Below are 18,227 nucleotides of genomic sequence, written 5' to 3' on the forward strand. Positions count from 1 at the left end.
TACATCTTCAAGTTTCAATGGTGCACAACTAAAACAGGGATGTGGCATTGTCATCTCACTCTTGTATACTGTATTTAAAGTTGCCATAGGGATCATTATGACAAATTATAATGGATATTTATTTTGGATTTTATATTCAATAAACACCTCTACTATGTTTTTAATACTTCATTAAAAAAAACTTGTCAAATATTAAAAATGTGTAAAATATTTTGCTATTGCATGTACAATATCAAACTTTTTACACTTTTTTTTATAGCTTTTCGTAATTTATTGAGTTACAAACACAGATTCTGTTTCACATTGTTTTGTCAAGTAGGAAAATATTATAGAGTTGTAATTTAAAAAAAAAAATCCAAAATCCAACCTACAAAAATACAAAATACCAACCCATAACGCCCAAGTAAAGCGTTTTCTGTATGTACCACAATCGTTTATAGCGGCCATATCAAGTGTAAAAGTATAATGTTTCATTTGCTAATTGACCACATTAGAAAGGCCACATGCTATGCTTGTAAATAATCCAATGAAACAGTATACTTTTACACTTGATATGAATGCTATAAATGGGGTGTAGCACATGGAAAAAGTTCTTTACTTCAGTGTTACTCATTGTATCAGCAAATGAAACAGTATACATTTACACTTAATATGAATGCTATAAATGGGGTGTAGCACGTGGGGAAAGTGCTTTACTTCAGTGTTACTCATTGTATCAGCAAATGAAACAGTATACATTTACACTTAATATGAATGCTATAAATGGGGTGTAGCACGTGGGGAAAGTGCTTTACTTCAGTGTTACTCGTTGTAATATGAATGCTATAAATGAGTGTAGCACATGGAGAAAGTGCTTTACTTCAGTGTTACTCGTTGTAATATGAATGCTATAAATGGGGTGTAGCACGTGGGGAAAGTGCTTTACATCAGTGTTACTCATTGTAAATACCTATTAGTCAACTATATGGCCACTTTAATCTAGTGATCCGTACTAATTTACATCCAAATTTCCTATACCAGTAATCCAAACACTGATTATCTGAATTTCAGTTCACCAGAACTCATTTCCATGATGGATCCCATGCACTTCTATTCCGTTCCTGTTTGTTTTCAACATGTACAAACGTTGTGTTGACTAGAAAGAGCTCAAATTACTTGAAATATCAAACAGTGTACTAGTCATTGTTTGTACTATGTACATTGTTTGATGTTCTTGTGTAAACAATTCAAAAAGGAAAAGGAACCCATTTAATGATTATTTATCGATGTGTGTAAACTTCTGTAGCATGTTTCAGCAAGTTCAACAAATAGATAAATGTATATCGAGAACAAAAATTACAGGGAAAAAATTTCAGTTATAATTTGAGCTGTTATCATTTGCCTGTAATGCACACGTAAATAGGAAACCTTATAATGACCTTATAAGTAAACCAAATGTTCGGTTGTGAATTAAATTTAATTAACTTATGTAATGATTGACCTTCCCGGGTCACGTTTTACTGTATGAGGCACATTCAAGGTCAGTAAATTCATTTTAAAATATTTGGAATCAAAATTATTTTCTATTGTAGTTGAATTTCCTGCTGGAACAATACCAGGAAGTACACCACGTTTTGGGAGATTTTGATGAAATACTGTTTTTGGATCATGATCCACATTTAATGCCAACTATAAATAGAAGGTAAGTTTTCATAATCTAATATACTCTATTAAATAAATGTAATTAGCACAACTGAACTGAGGTTTAGTAGTGCTATCCTATAGGCGTAGTGTAGTGTAGTGTAGTGTGTGTGTGTGTGTGTGTGTGTGTGTGTGTGTGTGTGTGTGTGTGTGTGTGTGTGTGTGTGCGTGCGTTCATGCGTGTGTGCGAGTATGTATTTGTATGTGTGAACATTACTTTGGGTGTGTAGATAGACAATTGTTCAAATGAAATTGATTGCACAAGAGATGTGCATTTAGGGTCATAAAATGTTTTAAATTACCGCATAATTTTAGTATGTGTGACTACGTATTGCATTACTCAAGGTTATTCACATTTATTAGTAGACAAAAACTTATCTGTTTTAAAGGTATTAATTTTTCTGAAAATTTGTGTAAAACAGAAATTTGAATGAAACTTAATTGTATATTTTGCATTGTAAGCGTAATTAAATATATGTATTCCTCTCTAAGGTTGTCACACATGTAGATGATGCAAACTATTAATTTTGTTAAAACAATAATTATATGATATGTAATGTTATAATGATACTTTATTCCAGAATTGTAAAGAATTGACAAAACAATATGGAAAAGGAGAAAACGGAAAATAGTTGTCGAGTCCGTACTCCATTCACTCTTACATTATATTGTGTTAAACTCATTCTGGGCAAACTGTTCATATGTAAATTAACTGAAATAACTCAAATAAAACAAAAACAAAAATACACATCAACTAAACTCCTGTGAAAACACAACTATAACAACACACGAAACATAAAATAACGACATATATCTTATTCGATAGACTGAAGGTGTTTTTTGTACATATTGTTTATGAATAGATAATTTTTGTATTTTTGTTAATTATCCTGTGTCTCACATCTTGATGTACTAGCTTCACCTTTGGTTTCTTTAAACCGAAGACCAACTGTCTATCGATTAATATTTGAATTATTTCACTATGATATGCACTTAATACTATAATGTATTTTGTATATGTATGTGTTCACTTATGATGAACTGTCCACAGAGAGAATGCATCTTATGGTATGCTTTTATCATACATGTCCAATATATATTTATATAGCTATTGAGTCATTTGATCTAGGAGGCATACTTTAGGACAGTAGAAAGTTTAAACATCTAAAATAACTTGTCCTTGCACTAATTCCACTCATTTAAATGTCATGAAAAGTAGAATGGTTTCATCGGCCTGAACAGGAACTACTCTATGACACAGGCTGTAGATAAACAAGTCTAGAGGTCATCCCCATCATACCAAAGGTCTCTGAACAATAGCTGCTTGGTAAATTCGTGCTTCACATCATAATTAGGACCAGATTTTTGGCAAAAACAGAACATATGATTTATGTAGGCATCAGCTTTGCATTGTTCAACAGTAACCAAGGCTATTACCACTGTAACCAGTACATGAGAGTAATTATTGAAGATTTGGCATATTGCCAGAACAAAGAACTGTATTGTTACATTGTACCACATTGTTAGTAAAGTGTGATACATTGTTTCAAATCTGTTAATAGTTTGCAAGCAATGGTTTCAAGGAAACCAAAACAATCTGCTACATTGTTGTAATCTTGCAACAATGTATCAGGTCTGTCCTTGTAACATAAACAATTTGCATTTATCACATTATACTAAAAATTGTTATCTGGTCTAATCTCATTCCATTTTTGTTACATTTCTGGTTTTCACATACAGTAATGAGTTATTAACTGTACATGAACAAATGAAATACCTTACTTTGAACATGAGTAACCTTCAGTTTTCAGATTTTTGCAGTTGATTTAAAATGATATAACAAGGTATTTGATAATCCATAAATGCTGTAGCATCATTCAAGTTATATTTTTATTGTAGGTGAATCAAAGGTGATGGAACTACAGAGCTTACGATATAAAATGAAAGAACAAGATGTTTGGCAAAGCAATTTACAGTTAGAATTATTCATGTGTGGTAACTGTTGTTGAGTCAGAAGTGATGGAACTTCAAGGCTAAAACTAACGATTCCAATCACTTCATGAATCATTAAATGTAATTAATGTTAATTGTCTCTCCTTCTATCACTAGCTCATCAGATGTCAATGTGCCAGTGTCCTCCACTAGTAGTAGACAGAGAGAAGCTGTACCACCTACACCAATTAGGTATGTCTGTCTACATCTGAATTTATGGACAAACAGAGATGCATACATTACTTCGCAGAAAGCTGTTGTTCTCGAACTGATTTAAATACAATGCACATAGATGTAGACATTACAAAGCTGACTGAATAAAATGAATGGCTAATTTACGCTTTCACACTGTTTCATTCTTTGTCATGGTCTACTGGCAAGAAGGTTAGAGTGGAAATAAAAATAGGTTTAGAGTCCTTAGCATAACCCTGATTTGCCTCTGTTAGAATGTAGCAGAGTAGACTGACTACTGTATAGATACATATTTGTATTGAAACTAGGGAGTTGGGATTACATTTAGACTCCCTAGCATAACCCTGATTTGCCTCTGTTAGAATGTAGCAGAGTAGACTGACTACTGTATAGATACATATTTGTATTGAAACTAGGGAGTTAGGATTACATTTAGACTCCCTAGCTTAACCCTGATTTGCCTCTGTTAGAATGTAGTAGAGTAGACTGACTGTACTATAGATACATATTTGTATTGAAACTAGGGAGTTAGGATTACATTTAGACTCCCTAGCTTAACCCTGATTTGCCTCTGTTAGAATGTAGCAGAGTAGACTGATTACAATAGATACACATTTGTATTGAAACTAGGGAGTTAGGATTACATTTAGACTCCCTAGCATAACCCTGATTTGCCTCTGTTAGAATGTAGCAGAGAAGACTGACTGTACTATCGATACATATCTGTATTGAAACTAGGGAGTTACGATTATGTTTAGACTCCCTAGCTTAACCCTGATTTGCCTCTGTTAGAATGTAGCAGAGTAGACTGACTGTACTATAGATACATGTTTGTATTGAAACTAGGGAGTTAGGATTGTAGGCACAATAATCTGTGTCCTAATGTATCATGAGTCTAAAACCCAATGTTTGAATGCCACAGTCCTGCATTACCGCCATTTTATCATTGGAGATGTAAGGATTCAATATAAGATCATTCTTTTATTTAGTGCTGTCTTCATTTTTGTTCCCAGATCACGCTAATTGTTACTTATTTCTTCTTGATTTCAGAGCTGCCATGAACACAGTACAAGCTTTACAGGCCATGTTGAATCAGGCCAATGATATACCCACTCCAGGACTAGTTAGATACTTTACAGTAAGTAATACCTACCCCACAACTAATAAGTTATGCTACTGTGACAGTAAAACACAATGAAATACAATACAATACAATAAAATACTATATAATTTTATTAATCCTTTTAAGGAAATTTCACTGTCTGCCAGGAAAAACAAAACTAATGCATAATATAATTTTGTTACAAAGTTAGACAACATAAAAGAACAGAACAAGAACTCAAAAAGCACAGAATTATGTTCTTCACGTCCATTTATATTCCTGGTACGGTAAAAAAATATTAATGTAAACTGAGAGTCTTTTGAGATGATTTGCAATAATGACCACTAGAGGGCGTTATCCATGTGCAGCTATACAAGTTCTTCTGTCAATGAATGACTGACTAGAAATTTTAACATCTGTACAGTAGTGAATCATGTTTTTCAAGCAATTAATACAGAAATGCATGTAAGTGAAGATACAACGTCATTCATCAACTGAAATATTTTGTTTATTTTACAGAATTGTCCAGTCAATCCTTCATCTGAAATAGAGAAGAGGATTGTAAAATTACAGCAGGATTTTATTGCCAGGTTTCTGAGTGCCTCTGGGCCACAGTACAGAGAAATTGCTAAGAAACGATGGCAGCTAGCACTCAGGCTGTACTATAGAGTCATGGAAGCTATGCTGAAATCAGTAAGTCTGGATTCTTACTCCCCTGATGATTGAATCTTCCTGTCAATGACTCCAATCAATCAATCAATCAATGATTCCAATCTTTCAGTCAATCAATCATCCAGTCAGTCAATCAATCAATCACACACTCACTCACTCACTCACTCACTCCAATAATCAATCCAATCCAATCAATCAATCAGTCCAGTCAATCAATCAATCAGTCCAATCAATCAATCAATCAGTCCAATCAATCAATCAATCAGTCCAATCAATCAATCACAAATTAATTTACAACCCATTAGACTCCAAAACCATTGTTCTGTTCAATGGTGTCTGTAAGGGTCAATCTACAACATTTGTTTTTAACCTTACGTGTCTGTAGTTTGTTCTTGAAAGTGTTCAGATTTGATGATTGCTATATATCTGATGATAAAGAATTCCATAGTCTAGGTGCACAGTTTGAAAATATACAGCTACCATATGTCTTGGTCTTGAATTATGTTGAAAGATGGAGAACGTGTTGATGTGCAATTTTGAAATAGTTTGTAAATATATTTACATATGTGATATATTTCTTCACTTAATCTTAATATATTTCAAAGATTTGTTTCTATTATCTTTCTCTCTTTGTTATTGATGTTTTCAAATTAGATTTTTAAAAAAAAATCATTTTGAGATTAATTTATAATATTTTTGCAATTGTTATTGTCTTACAGGAAGAAGAGAGACTGTCAATGACTGACTTCAGTACATTGCTACATAATGATACATTCCATAAATCCTTATTGGCTGCTTCTGTTGAGGTTGTCATGGTTACATATGGTGCTACATGTAAGTTACTTACACACACTTTTCCCCTTTCAATATACATCTTATTTGTATCAGTTTAGAGCTGTAGGTGATATAAATATAAATGTCACCTGTTAATATACTTGCACTGAGACAGTGATCAACTACATACCACAATATTATTTTGATTTTGTGTCATAGCGTGTAGATCTGTACAGATATGTGTCGAGTTACTTTCCTCTAACAATGTAGGTACACTACAACGTCTTGCAGCATTCCTATTTCATGCCATGATAACTCAAAAAGAAGCTACCAGTGTTATGTAACAGTTTCATTGCCTTTTATAGTACTGTTTTATTGTAATAATTGTCTGTTGTATCTTTGGGCCGATGGCCTCCGAATACGGAATATTAATATTTATCCTTAGTCACAAAGTTAAATGTTAAAATATTGATAATTTCTAGGTGAAAATTAGTGTAGTAATCTTCAGTGTGTCACCAACTGTAACAACTTTGTTTTGTTTTGATAAATAGACCTATGTACATAAGATATTGTGGCAAGTAATTGATTATGTAAATTTGTAGTAGCGGCTCCTAGGCGATTCTAATATGTACTGACACAATAGCAAATACATGTCCATGGCAATGACTTTCACTGATTAATGAATGCGGAACAAGTTTCATTTCATGACAATCACATGAATATTACGGATTTAAAATCATGAAATAACTCTCAAACATACAATTTATGAAAATGCCTTTATTTCTCAGAGTGGTTTTCCCCTTTAACTTAGAATGACTTTCAGTATTATTCTTACTTGAGTTAATACATTTGTCTTCCCTTCTGTTTTCCAGGGAATTCTGCCTTATCCATAGATTCAGAGATTACTTTTCCGGGAATACTGAATGTGTTCTGCCTGAAAGGATTTGATTTCTACAAAGTATTAGAAAGTTTTGTGAAAGCTGAGCCGAAATTGACCAGAGATGTAATCAAGGTAAATGAAGTCCCAATAGATGGAAATTTTTACTTATGTTTATGACATTTTTGTCGTTTCAAAAAGCACCCAACTTTTCCTGCAATTGGTTTTAATATATAATATTCCGGTTACCCACATTGCAGTCATTTTTAAAAGAGGTGCCACAAGAGGGCACCCCATCATAGGAAAAATAAGACCTAAATCACATTAGCAAGTACAATGTTCAATTATTTGAAAATACATCAAAAATAAATAATCGACCCAAAACAGAAATCTGTTCCTTTTTAATACAGCAGCTACTTTCTCTGCCATGAATAGAGTTAGAGAGTGTGAAAGTGTACCGATGTACAAAGTTGATCCTGCAAAATATGGAATTCTCGTCTGTAAGGTACGCTGTGACAGGGCGCCCTCACACAACGGTTGGCTAGAGCAGGCCAGTGAGGGCAGAATGACACAACATACCTTACAGTCTAAGTTGCAGACATACATGTACATACCACAGAAAGAAGATGACTTGTAACTTATATTTATGGTTATATTTATAGGAAGATTTTTAACTGTTTTCTGGAAAAAGTCAGCTTAATACATGTAAATGCTGTTTTTGTAGATTGCATATTTCAAATACTATAAATCTCCATGACTACATTAAACTGTGTGTACATTTTTAAAAGAAAGTCATTTTCTTCTTTTTTCTTTAACAGCATCTCCAAACCATAGAAAGTCATATCTTAGAATGTATTGCTTGGCAATCTGATTCACCACTATTTAAGTTTGATGCTGTCAAACTAGCCACAGTTGCAGCTACCTCAAAGGTATGTACATAGGTACAAGGGTGACCACTAATAACCTTTCCATGTGACCTTGTACATTCTCTGGTCCCTGTATACATTCACTGGTCCCTGCCTACATTGTATACATACATACACAGGTGACTAGTAATGGTAATTTAATATGACAGATCCAAAATGGTGATTACTAGTTAACTGTTGTCTCACATGAACTGATAAGTCACATGATGATGCAGGGACCAACGAACTACAGTATTTACTTTCAGTGTGACCAGGCCCTTTACATACAACTCGTAACCTTTATGTGTGACCTGTGACCTTTCAGTATAACTTCTGACATGAATTTCCTCTACTGTCAGAATTGAGAAATGATAAAAATTTTCTTTTCATTTTTAATGACTAACAAAAACAGATTGCATTCAGAAATAACAGCATTTCACTTGTCTACACAAACACTGTAAATTTGAAGAATTGTAAAAAAAATCCCAGAAACGTTTTGATATAATTTGTATGTGTGTTGCAGATTCAAGACAATCCGGCTGGTAATATGAGTCCATCAACTACTACAGCAGCAGATATGTACCTCTCACCCCTCAAAATCAGATCACAAATGAGAACCCCTCCCCATACCAGACCAACCTCTTCATCATCATCATCAAGAGACAGCTCTCCCTTACAAGGACCAACTACAAGTACCTCAAACTCAGGAGTACATACATCACAGTATGCAGCAAGTGAGACTCAAAACAGCACCACAGTCCCTAGGTCACAGACGCTGAATTTATTCTTCAATAAAGTGTTAAAACTGGCCTATGTTAGACTGCAAGCATTGTGTAGAGAACTACGTGTTGAAAATGAGTTGGTAAGTGTGATATTATGACAGAAACTCTAATCTTACATGCATCCCTTATGCAAGTAGAAGTGTGGTGTATTTGGGTATTTGCATGAGTGCTTGCAGATTTCTCTTTCATGAGTTATGCAATAATGTTGTTGATGTTGCACTGGAGTGCAAGTAGCACTTGTAAGCACATAGTGTTAATACAAAAAGAGACAAAGTCGAACAATAAGTAGACAAAAATTGGTATATTTTTTATTCTTTTTGATTTTTTTTTTTTTGCCTATGTTTATTAACAGGAACGATACATATGGACAACAGTTGAATACTGTGTGATCAACAGACCAGAATTACTCAAAGACAGACATATGGACCAAGTAAGTTGTGCAAGAATTATACAAACTATACAACCAGAGACAAGCAAGCATTTACAAGATGAACTTCTTACAAACACGGAAAGGAAACAAATGAATTGGATTAATACCACTTGGCACAGCATGTTGGAAGTGCAGTGACAAGTATTTTGTCACATTTGATAAGAACAGTTTTATGGCCACTTTAATAACTAGATCACATTCATTAATGAAGTTCAAGTTTTCCTGACATTTTCTTGTACAAGCAAAGAGGTCATAAAACTGTTCTTATTAAACCATATATGTCACACTTCCAACATGCTGTGCCAAGTGTTATTAATCCACTCCAGTTGTCTACTTTCCCTGTTTGTAATACGTTCCGCTTGTAAATGCTTGCTTGTCACTTGTTATACTAAATTTATACAGTTATCAATTTATTATTACGATGCTCACGGTTCATATTTTAACAATCTAGCGTTGATTTTTATTCTTGTACTTGTAGATAATTCTATGCTGCATATATGGAGTAAGCAAAGCTGCCGATAACGAATTGAGATTTAAAGATATCGTAGCTTCATATCGAAGATTATATCATTCCTCACAGTTTGTAAGTATTGGCTAATTTCTGTGCTATATTTGGATTGGGATCAGTGTTATCAGTATTTATAAAAGATTGTGTTCATATAGGCTTCAGAGATTGGCTTGTAGATTTTACCACATGGTATGGACTATGACCCATAAGTACCTTAATTTGCACGTGGAGGTGCTATTCACATTCTTTATTTCCTAAGGCATTATTCACCTAGCATGGAAGTCTTATTGGGGATTTTCTTTGACTATGAAAAGAGTATGTGCCTGAGAATGTGATGTTTTATAAAACACTTATTGCCTGGCCTTATTTGGGCACAAGCAGATGTCTATTACTTCTCATGCTGTTGTGTAGCAAGTATTTCCATTGGGAGATAGTTCCTACATAACAACAGTGAATTTGGTACATTATTACTGTGGATAATATGCTGTGGTGTATTGTTGCAATGGCTGATACACTGTGATACATTGTTGCAGTGGGTGATATGGTGTGGTACATTGTTGCAATGACTGATACACTGTGGGACATTGTTGCAATGACTGATACACTGGTACTTTGTTGCAATGACTGATACATTGTGGAACATTGTTGCAATGACTGATACACTGTGGTACATTGTTGCACTGACTGATACACTGTTCTATATGCATATTAACATAACTATTGACACAACTCCATTGTTTTCCTGTTATTCCTTTCATTAGGTTTATAAGTCAGTACTAATAGAAGGAAGAGAGCATGATTCTATCATTGGATTTTACAACAGAGTATTTATGCCAGCAATGAAGATATTCATACTCCGCTTCCAGCCAAATAGACTGGTAAGTTTACACTAAGTGTTTAAAGAGAAAGATTTTCGTGGATAAGTTTGGGCAAATGAAGCAAAACCTATCATGACCTCTCTTACTGAACTTTGATCAACTTTGAAGCCACCTGTTATTTGATTTGATTATTGACAGCATCAAAATTATCACCCAAGGGCCAGTAAGATATTTCACTCAGTAAGACATTTCTTCAAGACATAGAATATACTGAGCTACAAAGATTCTATTGGTTGATACATCGGGGTTGGCAGAATTTGACGTCTAAGAAATGAAAAACACAGACAATTACTGGTTTCCACTAATTGTCGGTGAACAACCAAACTACCGAAAATCATCATTTTTTTGTTGACCTGTATCTTTGACAAAGTTTTCTGTTTTATTATTTTTCAGAAACCAATGCTGTCCCCTATTCCTACCAAGTGTCAGACTGGTCTTACCTCTCCTACTGTTATTAGGTAAGTTAGAAATCTGGTCTTCAAAGTTCCTTGCAAACTAAGAAGTATAAGAAGTTTTATTGTATGCTTATGTGCCCTCTGTTCATAGACTTGGTGAATTATCAACCAAAAAGACAGTTCAAATTTTAAGCACTGCAGAACTATTAGTAACTTCTTTCATTATACAACTTTATAAGTAAAATAACAAAAAAATGTAATCTAACAAAAAAGGTCGTATTAAAAGGATTTAAGCATTCACATAGCAACCTCTACCCTACCAGGTCCCCAATTATAGCTAGGTTCACTGAGGCACAGGTTCAAATCTTGCCCAAGGACTTCATCCATTCAGAAACAAATGACAGCAGTGAGGCTTGATCTGACAACTTACAGATTTCAAGCTGCCCACTCTAACCACTCAACCATCATTACTCCAGTCAAATCCATAGTATAATTTTAAAGTAACATAATTCATCCATTGATTTGCAGTGTGCCTGGAAGAAGTAATTTTTATGTCTCACCCATGAAGGAATCACCTTTCAAGAGTCCCCGTCCAAAATGTGAATTTACCTCGCCAAGCCAAATGACCCCAAGGTCAAGGACATTGTACAGTTTTGGTGAAGGCCCAGGGGTAAGTGAAAGTCAAAGATATTTTTAGTGCAACATGGAAAGCAGAATCTTTTATTTCATTCGACTTAAGGATGTATTTATATAGTAGATCATTTTGTTTAATTAATGGAACCGTTCCATGTACTATTGCAGAATTTGGATAAACAGATTCAGTACCACGTATTTTGAGATTTGTGAAATGTATTTGGTTGTATATTTTAGTCTGCAGAGAAGTTACAAAAGATCAATGAGGCAATGAGAGCTGTCAAGAGATCAACAGAAAGTAGTACTGCTTTGAAGTCACAGAAAAGACTCAAATTTAATGACCCAGAAGAGAATACAGAACAAGAACAACAGCATAATAATAATTTGTAAGTAACCATATCTTTGTTTTGTCTTAATATATTTGTTGTTTACTTTTTGTCCTACGGTGTCTGTGTTATATCTCCATACTCTTTCCCTATTATTATATCTGACTGATTATGTACATATAGTCATGTATATTCTGTATTTCTTCCCCTACCCCTTCCAGTCGCTGTCTCTCTGTGTCTGTCTGCCTGCCTGTGTCTCAGTCTCTTTCTCTGTCTGTATCTGTCTGTTTCTGTCTATGTATGTCTGTCTCTCTTTGTCTCACTCTGTCTGTTTCTGTCTCACTCACACACACATACATACACACACACACACACACACACACACACACACACACACACACACACACACACACACACACACATTTAGTGCATAGACCATTAATGACATTCATACCTTTTCTTACACAGGTCTACAACTACAAATGGTGTCAATCATAAAGGTACACAGTCTGGTCTTCAGATGTCTACCAGTAATAATAATAACGGCACTACTCATGTCTTACAACGCAAGCTGAATATCATAGGTACGAAAATTCATATTCATATTTCCAAATATTTATCAAACCAATAGACTAGCTCTATTTCTATCAGACCATGTTTCTGTTTCTTGTGTAAAAGATAGGATAGTCACAATACAAAACTTCTATTTGTTTATTCTCCATATATTAATTCAACCAAACGCAGCTGAGTTGCCATGACGATATGACATCATCACATGAATTTGCATATTTCTACATATTCTTCTAATGTGCTGTGTGGCCTTTACCAAGGGTTACCTAGTCAGTTCCAGCCTACCATCCACATCCATCTAATCCTGCCCAGGAGCCTCACAGTGAACACCTACCAGTTCATATATAGCTGGTGCTCTATCAATATAGGCATTTTGTATAATTCTGAAAATTTTCTTTTTCATTTTTCAGCCTCAGAACGTCGTTCTGTGAAAGCCAATGGTAAAGCTTCCAAGAGATAAATAACGACAAATGTGTCTGCTGCTCATACATACATACACAATCTGCCTTATTAAGCTGAAAGTTTTTCTTACAAGGAGTACAGTCTTTCATGGTATTTTTTCAAAAGAGTGCTAAAGCATACAAAACTTGTCAAGAGTTCAATTTTTTAAAAACTAACTTATTGTTACTGATTGAAGTATGCCAAATTTTGATGCTAGGATGATATTTTATGCTCAGTGTTGATTGAAGTAGTGTCAGATTTTCAATGCAGTAAGATGTAGGAAACTTGAGACATTTTCCTCAAAATCTTACCATTTTATTTGGTTATTTTGCTACTTTGTGAAGGAGAATCAGATATTCAATGAAGTAAGATGTAGGAAAGTTGAGACATTTTCCTCAAAATCTTACAATTTGATGTGGTTAATTTGCGACTTTGTGAAAGTTTTTCTTAGGATATTTGATGCACTGAGGAATGTGTAAAGCTGTACTAGCAGTAATTGGAACTTTTTCTGAAACCGTTTTGTTAGATATAATGATTTAAAACATACACCCTGAACAGTATTCATACAATGTATTTGTGTAGCTATACACATGATATTGTACAATAAATCAATACGTTAATTTTTGGGTCTGCGCCTTAAAATCGGTGTCCCAATGCGACCATGATTTCAACCCGTTGTTGCACTACTTATGAATACAGATGACCCGTACTTAACATGTACAATGTCTAATTATTGGTATTTTAACAATTTTCAGTGAAAATATTGTTGTTTATCTTGTCGAAAAAATAATATGGTAACCATAGTTACAGCTAGTGCAGGTTTAATACACATCAGTGATTAACATCAGTAACTTGTTAACAGAGATGATGTAGAAATATTCCAATGATGTAATTTCGCGGGTAAAAAAAAGTTTCCACTATGAAATAGAAGGTGGAATTTATGCAAACTTGAAAAGACCAAACATGATTTTTCCAAAGAAACTAAATTTAAAAAGGAGAGTGTATGTTGAAAGAGAAGTGAACTATGTGGTGTTACGTGTATCAAGAATGGCCAGTAATGACAGGTTTCAAAGTTTTATACCTAGTCAGTTCTTTGAAAAGAAGTTTTGATAGTCAAAAGTCAGAAGTCAATGGAGTGAAGTTTGTTTAAAGACTTGGGAATTTGTAAGGGATAATTCCAAGACTTTTGTTACAACCATATTACCTGAATAGTTTTACCAGCTAAGGATTTGTCACAACCCCAACCAAGGATATAGTAATCCCGTCTGACTTGCTCCTTGTACATTGCTTGGGCCAGCATAGGGAACTTGCAAACCCGCCATCTTTAATATCCTGAACGTTGCATCATGAGAAATGTGATGATAAATATGATTAAAGAGTATTGTAAACAATTGTGTTACATTGTTTGTAACCACAAATAATGTAGTCATGGTTACCATGACCATTGTAGGAGGTTTATTGTATCGATAGCTCCAGATTAGGTATTGCAATAACTACAGATATCCCATAGTCCTTTGTGTCTGAGCATGCTCAGTCTGGATTGTAAGTTCCCTATGGTCTATGCACAATGTTGCATATGTACAGAATATGGGTTGTGACTTAAGTCAAATTTGTTTGTTCATTTACTTAGTTCACCAATATATGTAATCAGATAATGAACACTATAATGATAGAAATTGTCAAATTTTTAGCAATCCTGTCAAGCTAATTAGCTGTAAGACAACGACATTACCAAATGTTTTGTTTTGTTTCCATCCATTCTTTGATGTCAACAACAATGGTATAGTTTAATTGTCATCCAGTACACACATCTGGATGAAGTGCTATTTGTTTGTTTATTCGTTTGTTGACAAACATTGTGTGTTGCATCACAGTCACTGTTCAGACCGTTTTCCCATCATCACATCGAATTTAGTTTTAAATGATGCCAGAGTTCACTGCATGGGAGGAAAAAAGGTCTTCATGTAAGTTGTGCTCTGATAAAAGTTCTGTTCAAGCATCCCTACTTGTTGACGAGGTTTTCACCCAGAGATGCATGTATGTGAATTGGACAACCGCTGTGCTTTGAGTAAGCATAACATTGTGTTAAGCATTATTAGTTTTTACAATCTGTTTTCTGTCTTAAAAATCTTCAGTTTCATAAAAACTGGTTGTTTTATGTGTCGTCTGCCTGCCCTTCAGTTGATCTTCAGAAGGATGCCCTTGTGATACTGTAATAAATAGTTGTACATTATTGAAATTCCGTAATTTCAATGTCACAAAATGATGTTCGCAAGTGGTAGAATGTTAAAAAGTACAAACGTGTTTTACTATTTCAAAGCCGTAAAAAAAGTGTTCCTTACTGGCTGCATCATTTGCATAAATGAATATGCAAATTTGACTGGCTACATTATTTGCATATATGAAGATGCATATTTTTTTTTTTTGCCAACATGACTCAACATGTTAAGCAGGTTGTAAGTTGAGTGATGGAAATATTTGCATATCAAAAATAAATATGCAAATCAGGAAGTGCATAATGATTTAAGTGGTTTGGTTATTCCAGGTCAAATATATGTACGAAATCATTCCTACCTTACATTTTTCCTCCATGGCCTTTAAGATTGTTGAATTATGGGAAAATTCCATCAAAAAAAATTTGAACTCTTATTAATATGCCTTCTTTTAAGTAGTTTTCTGAGATTTTAATATAATATTAATGAATTTTAAAAGCAGAAAGAAGAGTAATCTAATTCTGTACTACATGTTCTCTTGCCAGTTAAAGTGCAGATAATTAAAAGGTGTTTTTAAATAAATATTGATAAAACTCTTAAATTAAAATGAAAAATCTATAACTCGATTATTTAAGCAAAGTCTTTTATTGTTGTTTGTCCAGACCCTTTGAAAAAAATAAGATGCCAAAAAAATTCAAAGATTTGAAAAGTTTCAAAGATTTTGTAAAATTGGAAATCAAATTTCACGAGAAATTTTCAAGTTATCCCTTTTTAAGCAAATCAGTGGAAAGTGATCTTGCTCCCCAGAGATTCTTTTTCAAGAGCAATATGAGAGTTTTCAAAATTTTTGTTACTTTTCGTAACATTTCTATTTGGAGAAATTCCAATCGGATTTCTCTCTTTTATCAAAATTTTAAAGTTTGGTTGAAAATAAAATGATGGACTTAATGTTTTATTGAACCATACTGATAACATTTTATTGTTTAATTAATTCATAACTGTTGATATTTTTAATGTTGTAATTTACATGCAAATGCCATGGTTCGGTTAAACTAAAACTTTAGCTATGTTTCTGTATATTGTTGGTGATTTTCAAAAAATAAATTGTAACTTTATTTGTTTGTCTATATTTGGTTCTGAAAATGTAGTGTTAGTTGGTTAAATTTTATCTTCATTTTGATGTGTAAATTTGGATTGATATTCATAATTTGAAGTGTCTTTTGTATTTATAATCTATTCTGCTGTTGATGGTGGTAGGGTATCAGCAATATCCATCGGGGAAACGTTGACTTTTTGAAAAAAAAATCATGTGTTTCCTCTGAGACATGTGACGTGGCCCATTGTAGTACACCCATGACGATGCTGACAAGATGTCTGCAAAAAATTTGGAATTAACAATTTTTTGACTGTTAGTTGAAATTTTCATTACTAAGTCTGAGCCTGGAGTCCATGAACATTCATTCTCGCAAAAAAAAAAAATCATATTGTTTTTAAAAAAAATGAATTTATTACCAGTGTTATTTGTTCACAGGTCTAATATTTTCCCCTTAAAAGAAAAGTCCAGTCAGATGGCATCACATTTAAATACAAAGTGTTTACACAAAGGGATTGTGGGAAATGTGATGTCATCACCAGATGTTTTCCCATAAACCCATGCGGGAAATGCCCAAAATGGCTGAACACATGTCAAGGGAAGAAGGGCTTCTTTAGTTTTCAATGTTGAGTAAGTTACTGAGGTGATTTTTTATCACCCAAAATCATTGTAAGTTGATAGCAGTAATCAATACAAGTGTACTAAAGGCAGAAATAAGTCTGACTGGACTTTTCCTTTAAGTTGGTGGCAGTAATCAGTACAAGTTTACTAAAGGTAGAAATAAGTCTGACTGGACTTTTCCTGTACATTGACAGTAAGTAGTAATTAGTACAAGTGTACTAAAGTCAGAAATGAATCTGACTTGAATTTACTTTTCTAAAACTTATCTTTTGTCTTTCATTGTTCATGATACAGGAGTTTGGAATCGTGATCAGATTAAAAAAGTGAAAAGTGTTACATCTGACTTGGCAAAAAATCTCAATAGCCCTGTTGCTTTTCATCAGTTGACATGGACATGGGCATATCTTGCCAAGATTGTTGCATTTTCTTGTGTGAGCTACAGTTGTACCTAATTTTCAGATGATAAAATGTAGCAATGTTAGTAACATTTTTGCCAAGCCAGATGATAAAATGTAGCAATGTTAGTAACATTTTTGCCAAGCCAGATGATAAAATGTAGCAATGTTAGTAACATTTTTGCCAAGCCAGATGATAAAATGTAGCAATGTTAGTAACATTTTGTCACATCAGATGATAATTTTTCAGGTTTAGTGGCTTCTGTTATAATACTCCCTGCTACAGATGTAAGATTTAAGCCACATGTTACAAAATAAAGCATCTAGGCAAAATTTTTTAATTTATCATTCAGAAAAAAAAGAAAACTCTTTATACAATCAAAAATACTGTGACTTACACTTTTGCATAATGATGAATATATTATTTGCAGTGTCTGTCAAGTTGTTGAATTCCTTCTTTGTTCTGATCATCTGTATTTTGAAGGGGAAAAAATGAATTTTGCGATTTCCATTACTATATGTTGTCAACATTTTAAGAATTATACTATTTCGTCAGGTTTCTCAGTTTTAACAATTTTTGCAAAATGTTAACAGGTTTTGTACATTTTTTACAAAAAAAATTACTTCTTTATAAACTCAACTGGTTGAGTACTTCATTGGCAATAAAAGCCTTATTAAAAATATGTTTTGTGTGGACTTTTTTTGTGGGGAGCAGGGTGGGGTGGGGGTGGGGGTGTATGTGTAATGC

At 33.7% G+C, this 18,227-nt stretch overlaps 1 protein-coding gene across 1 annotated transcript in view; it reads left to right on the forward strand.

Annotated features, from left to right (window-relative positions):
- The window catches only part of LOC144442231 (retinoblastoma-associated protein-like), a 35,882-nt gene extending 22,514 nt beyond the window's left edge, over positions 1–13,368 (forward strand). Inside the window, exons 10-25 of the mRNA XM_078131511.1 lie at positions 1,572–1,681; positions 3,790–3,864; positions 4,915–5,002; positions 5,486–5,659; positions 6,358–6,472; positions 7,285–7,424; positions 8,108–8,218; positions 8,718–9,056; positions 9,329–9,406; positions 9,885–9,989; positions 10,676–10,792; positions 11,186–11,250; positions 11,716–11,867; positions 12,065–12,206; positions 12,615–12,730; positions 13,127–13,368. Coding sequence (XP_077987637.1) covers positions 1,572–1,681; positions 3,790–3,864; positions 4,915–5,002; positions 5,486–5,659; positions 6,358–6,472; positions 7,285–7,424; positions 8,108–8,218; positions 8,718–9,056; positions 9,329–9,406; positions 9,885–9,989; positions 10,676–10,792; positions 11,186–11,250; positions 11,716–11,867; positions 12,065–12,206; positions 12,615–12,730; positions 13,127–13,176 — 1,977 coding nt within the window. The 3' untranslated portion in view covers positions 13,177–13,368. The remainder of the gene's footprint in view (positions 1–1,571; positions 1,682–3,789; positions 3,865–4,914; positions 5,003–5,485; positions 5,660–6,357; positions 6,473–7,284; positions 7,425–8,107; positions 8,219–8,717; positions 9,057–9,328; positions 9,407–9,884; positions 9,990–10,675; positions 10,793–11,185; positions 11,251–11,715; positions 11,868–12,064; positions 12,207–12,614; positions 12,731–13,126) is intronic.
- The last annotated feature ends 4,859 nt before the right edge of the window (positions 13,369–18,227 follow it).

Source organism: Glandiceps talaboti, chromosome 11 (genome assembly GCF_964340395.1).
Source record: "Glandiceps talaboti chromosome 11, keGlaTala1.1, whole genome shotgun sequence".
Classification (NCBI taxonomy): Eukaryota; Metazoa; Hemichordata; class Enteropneusta; family Spengelidae; genus Glandiceps; species Glandiceps talaboti.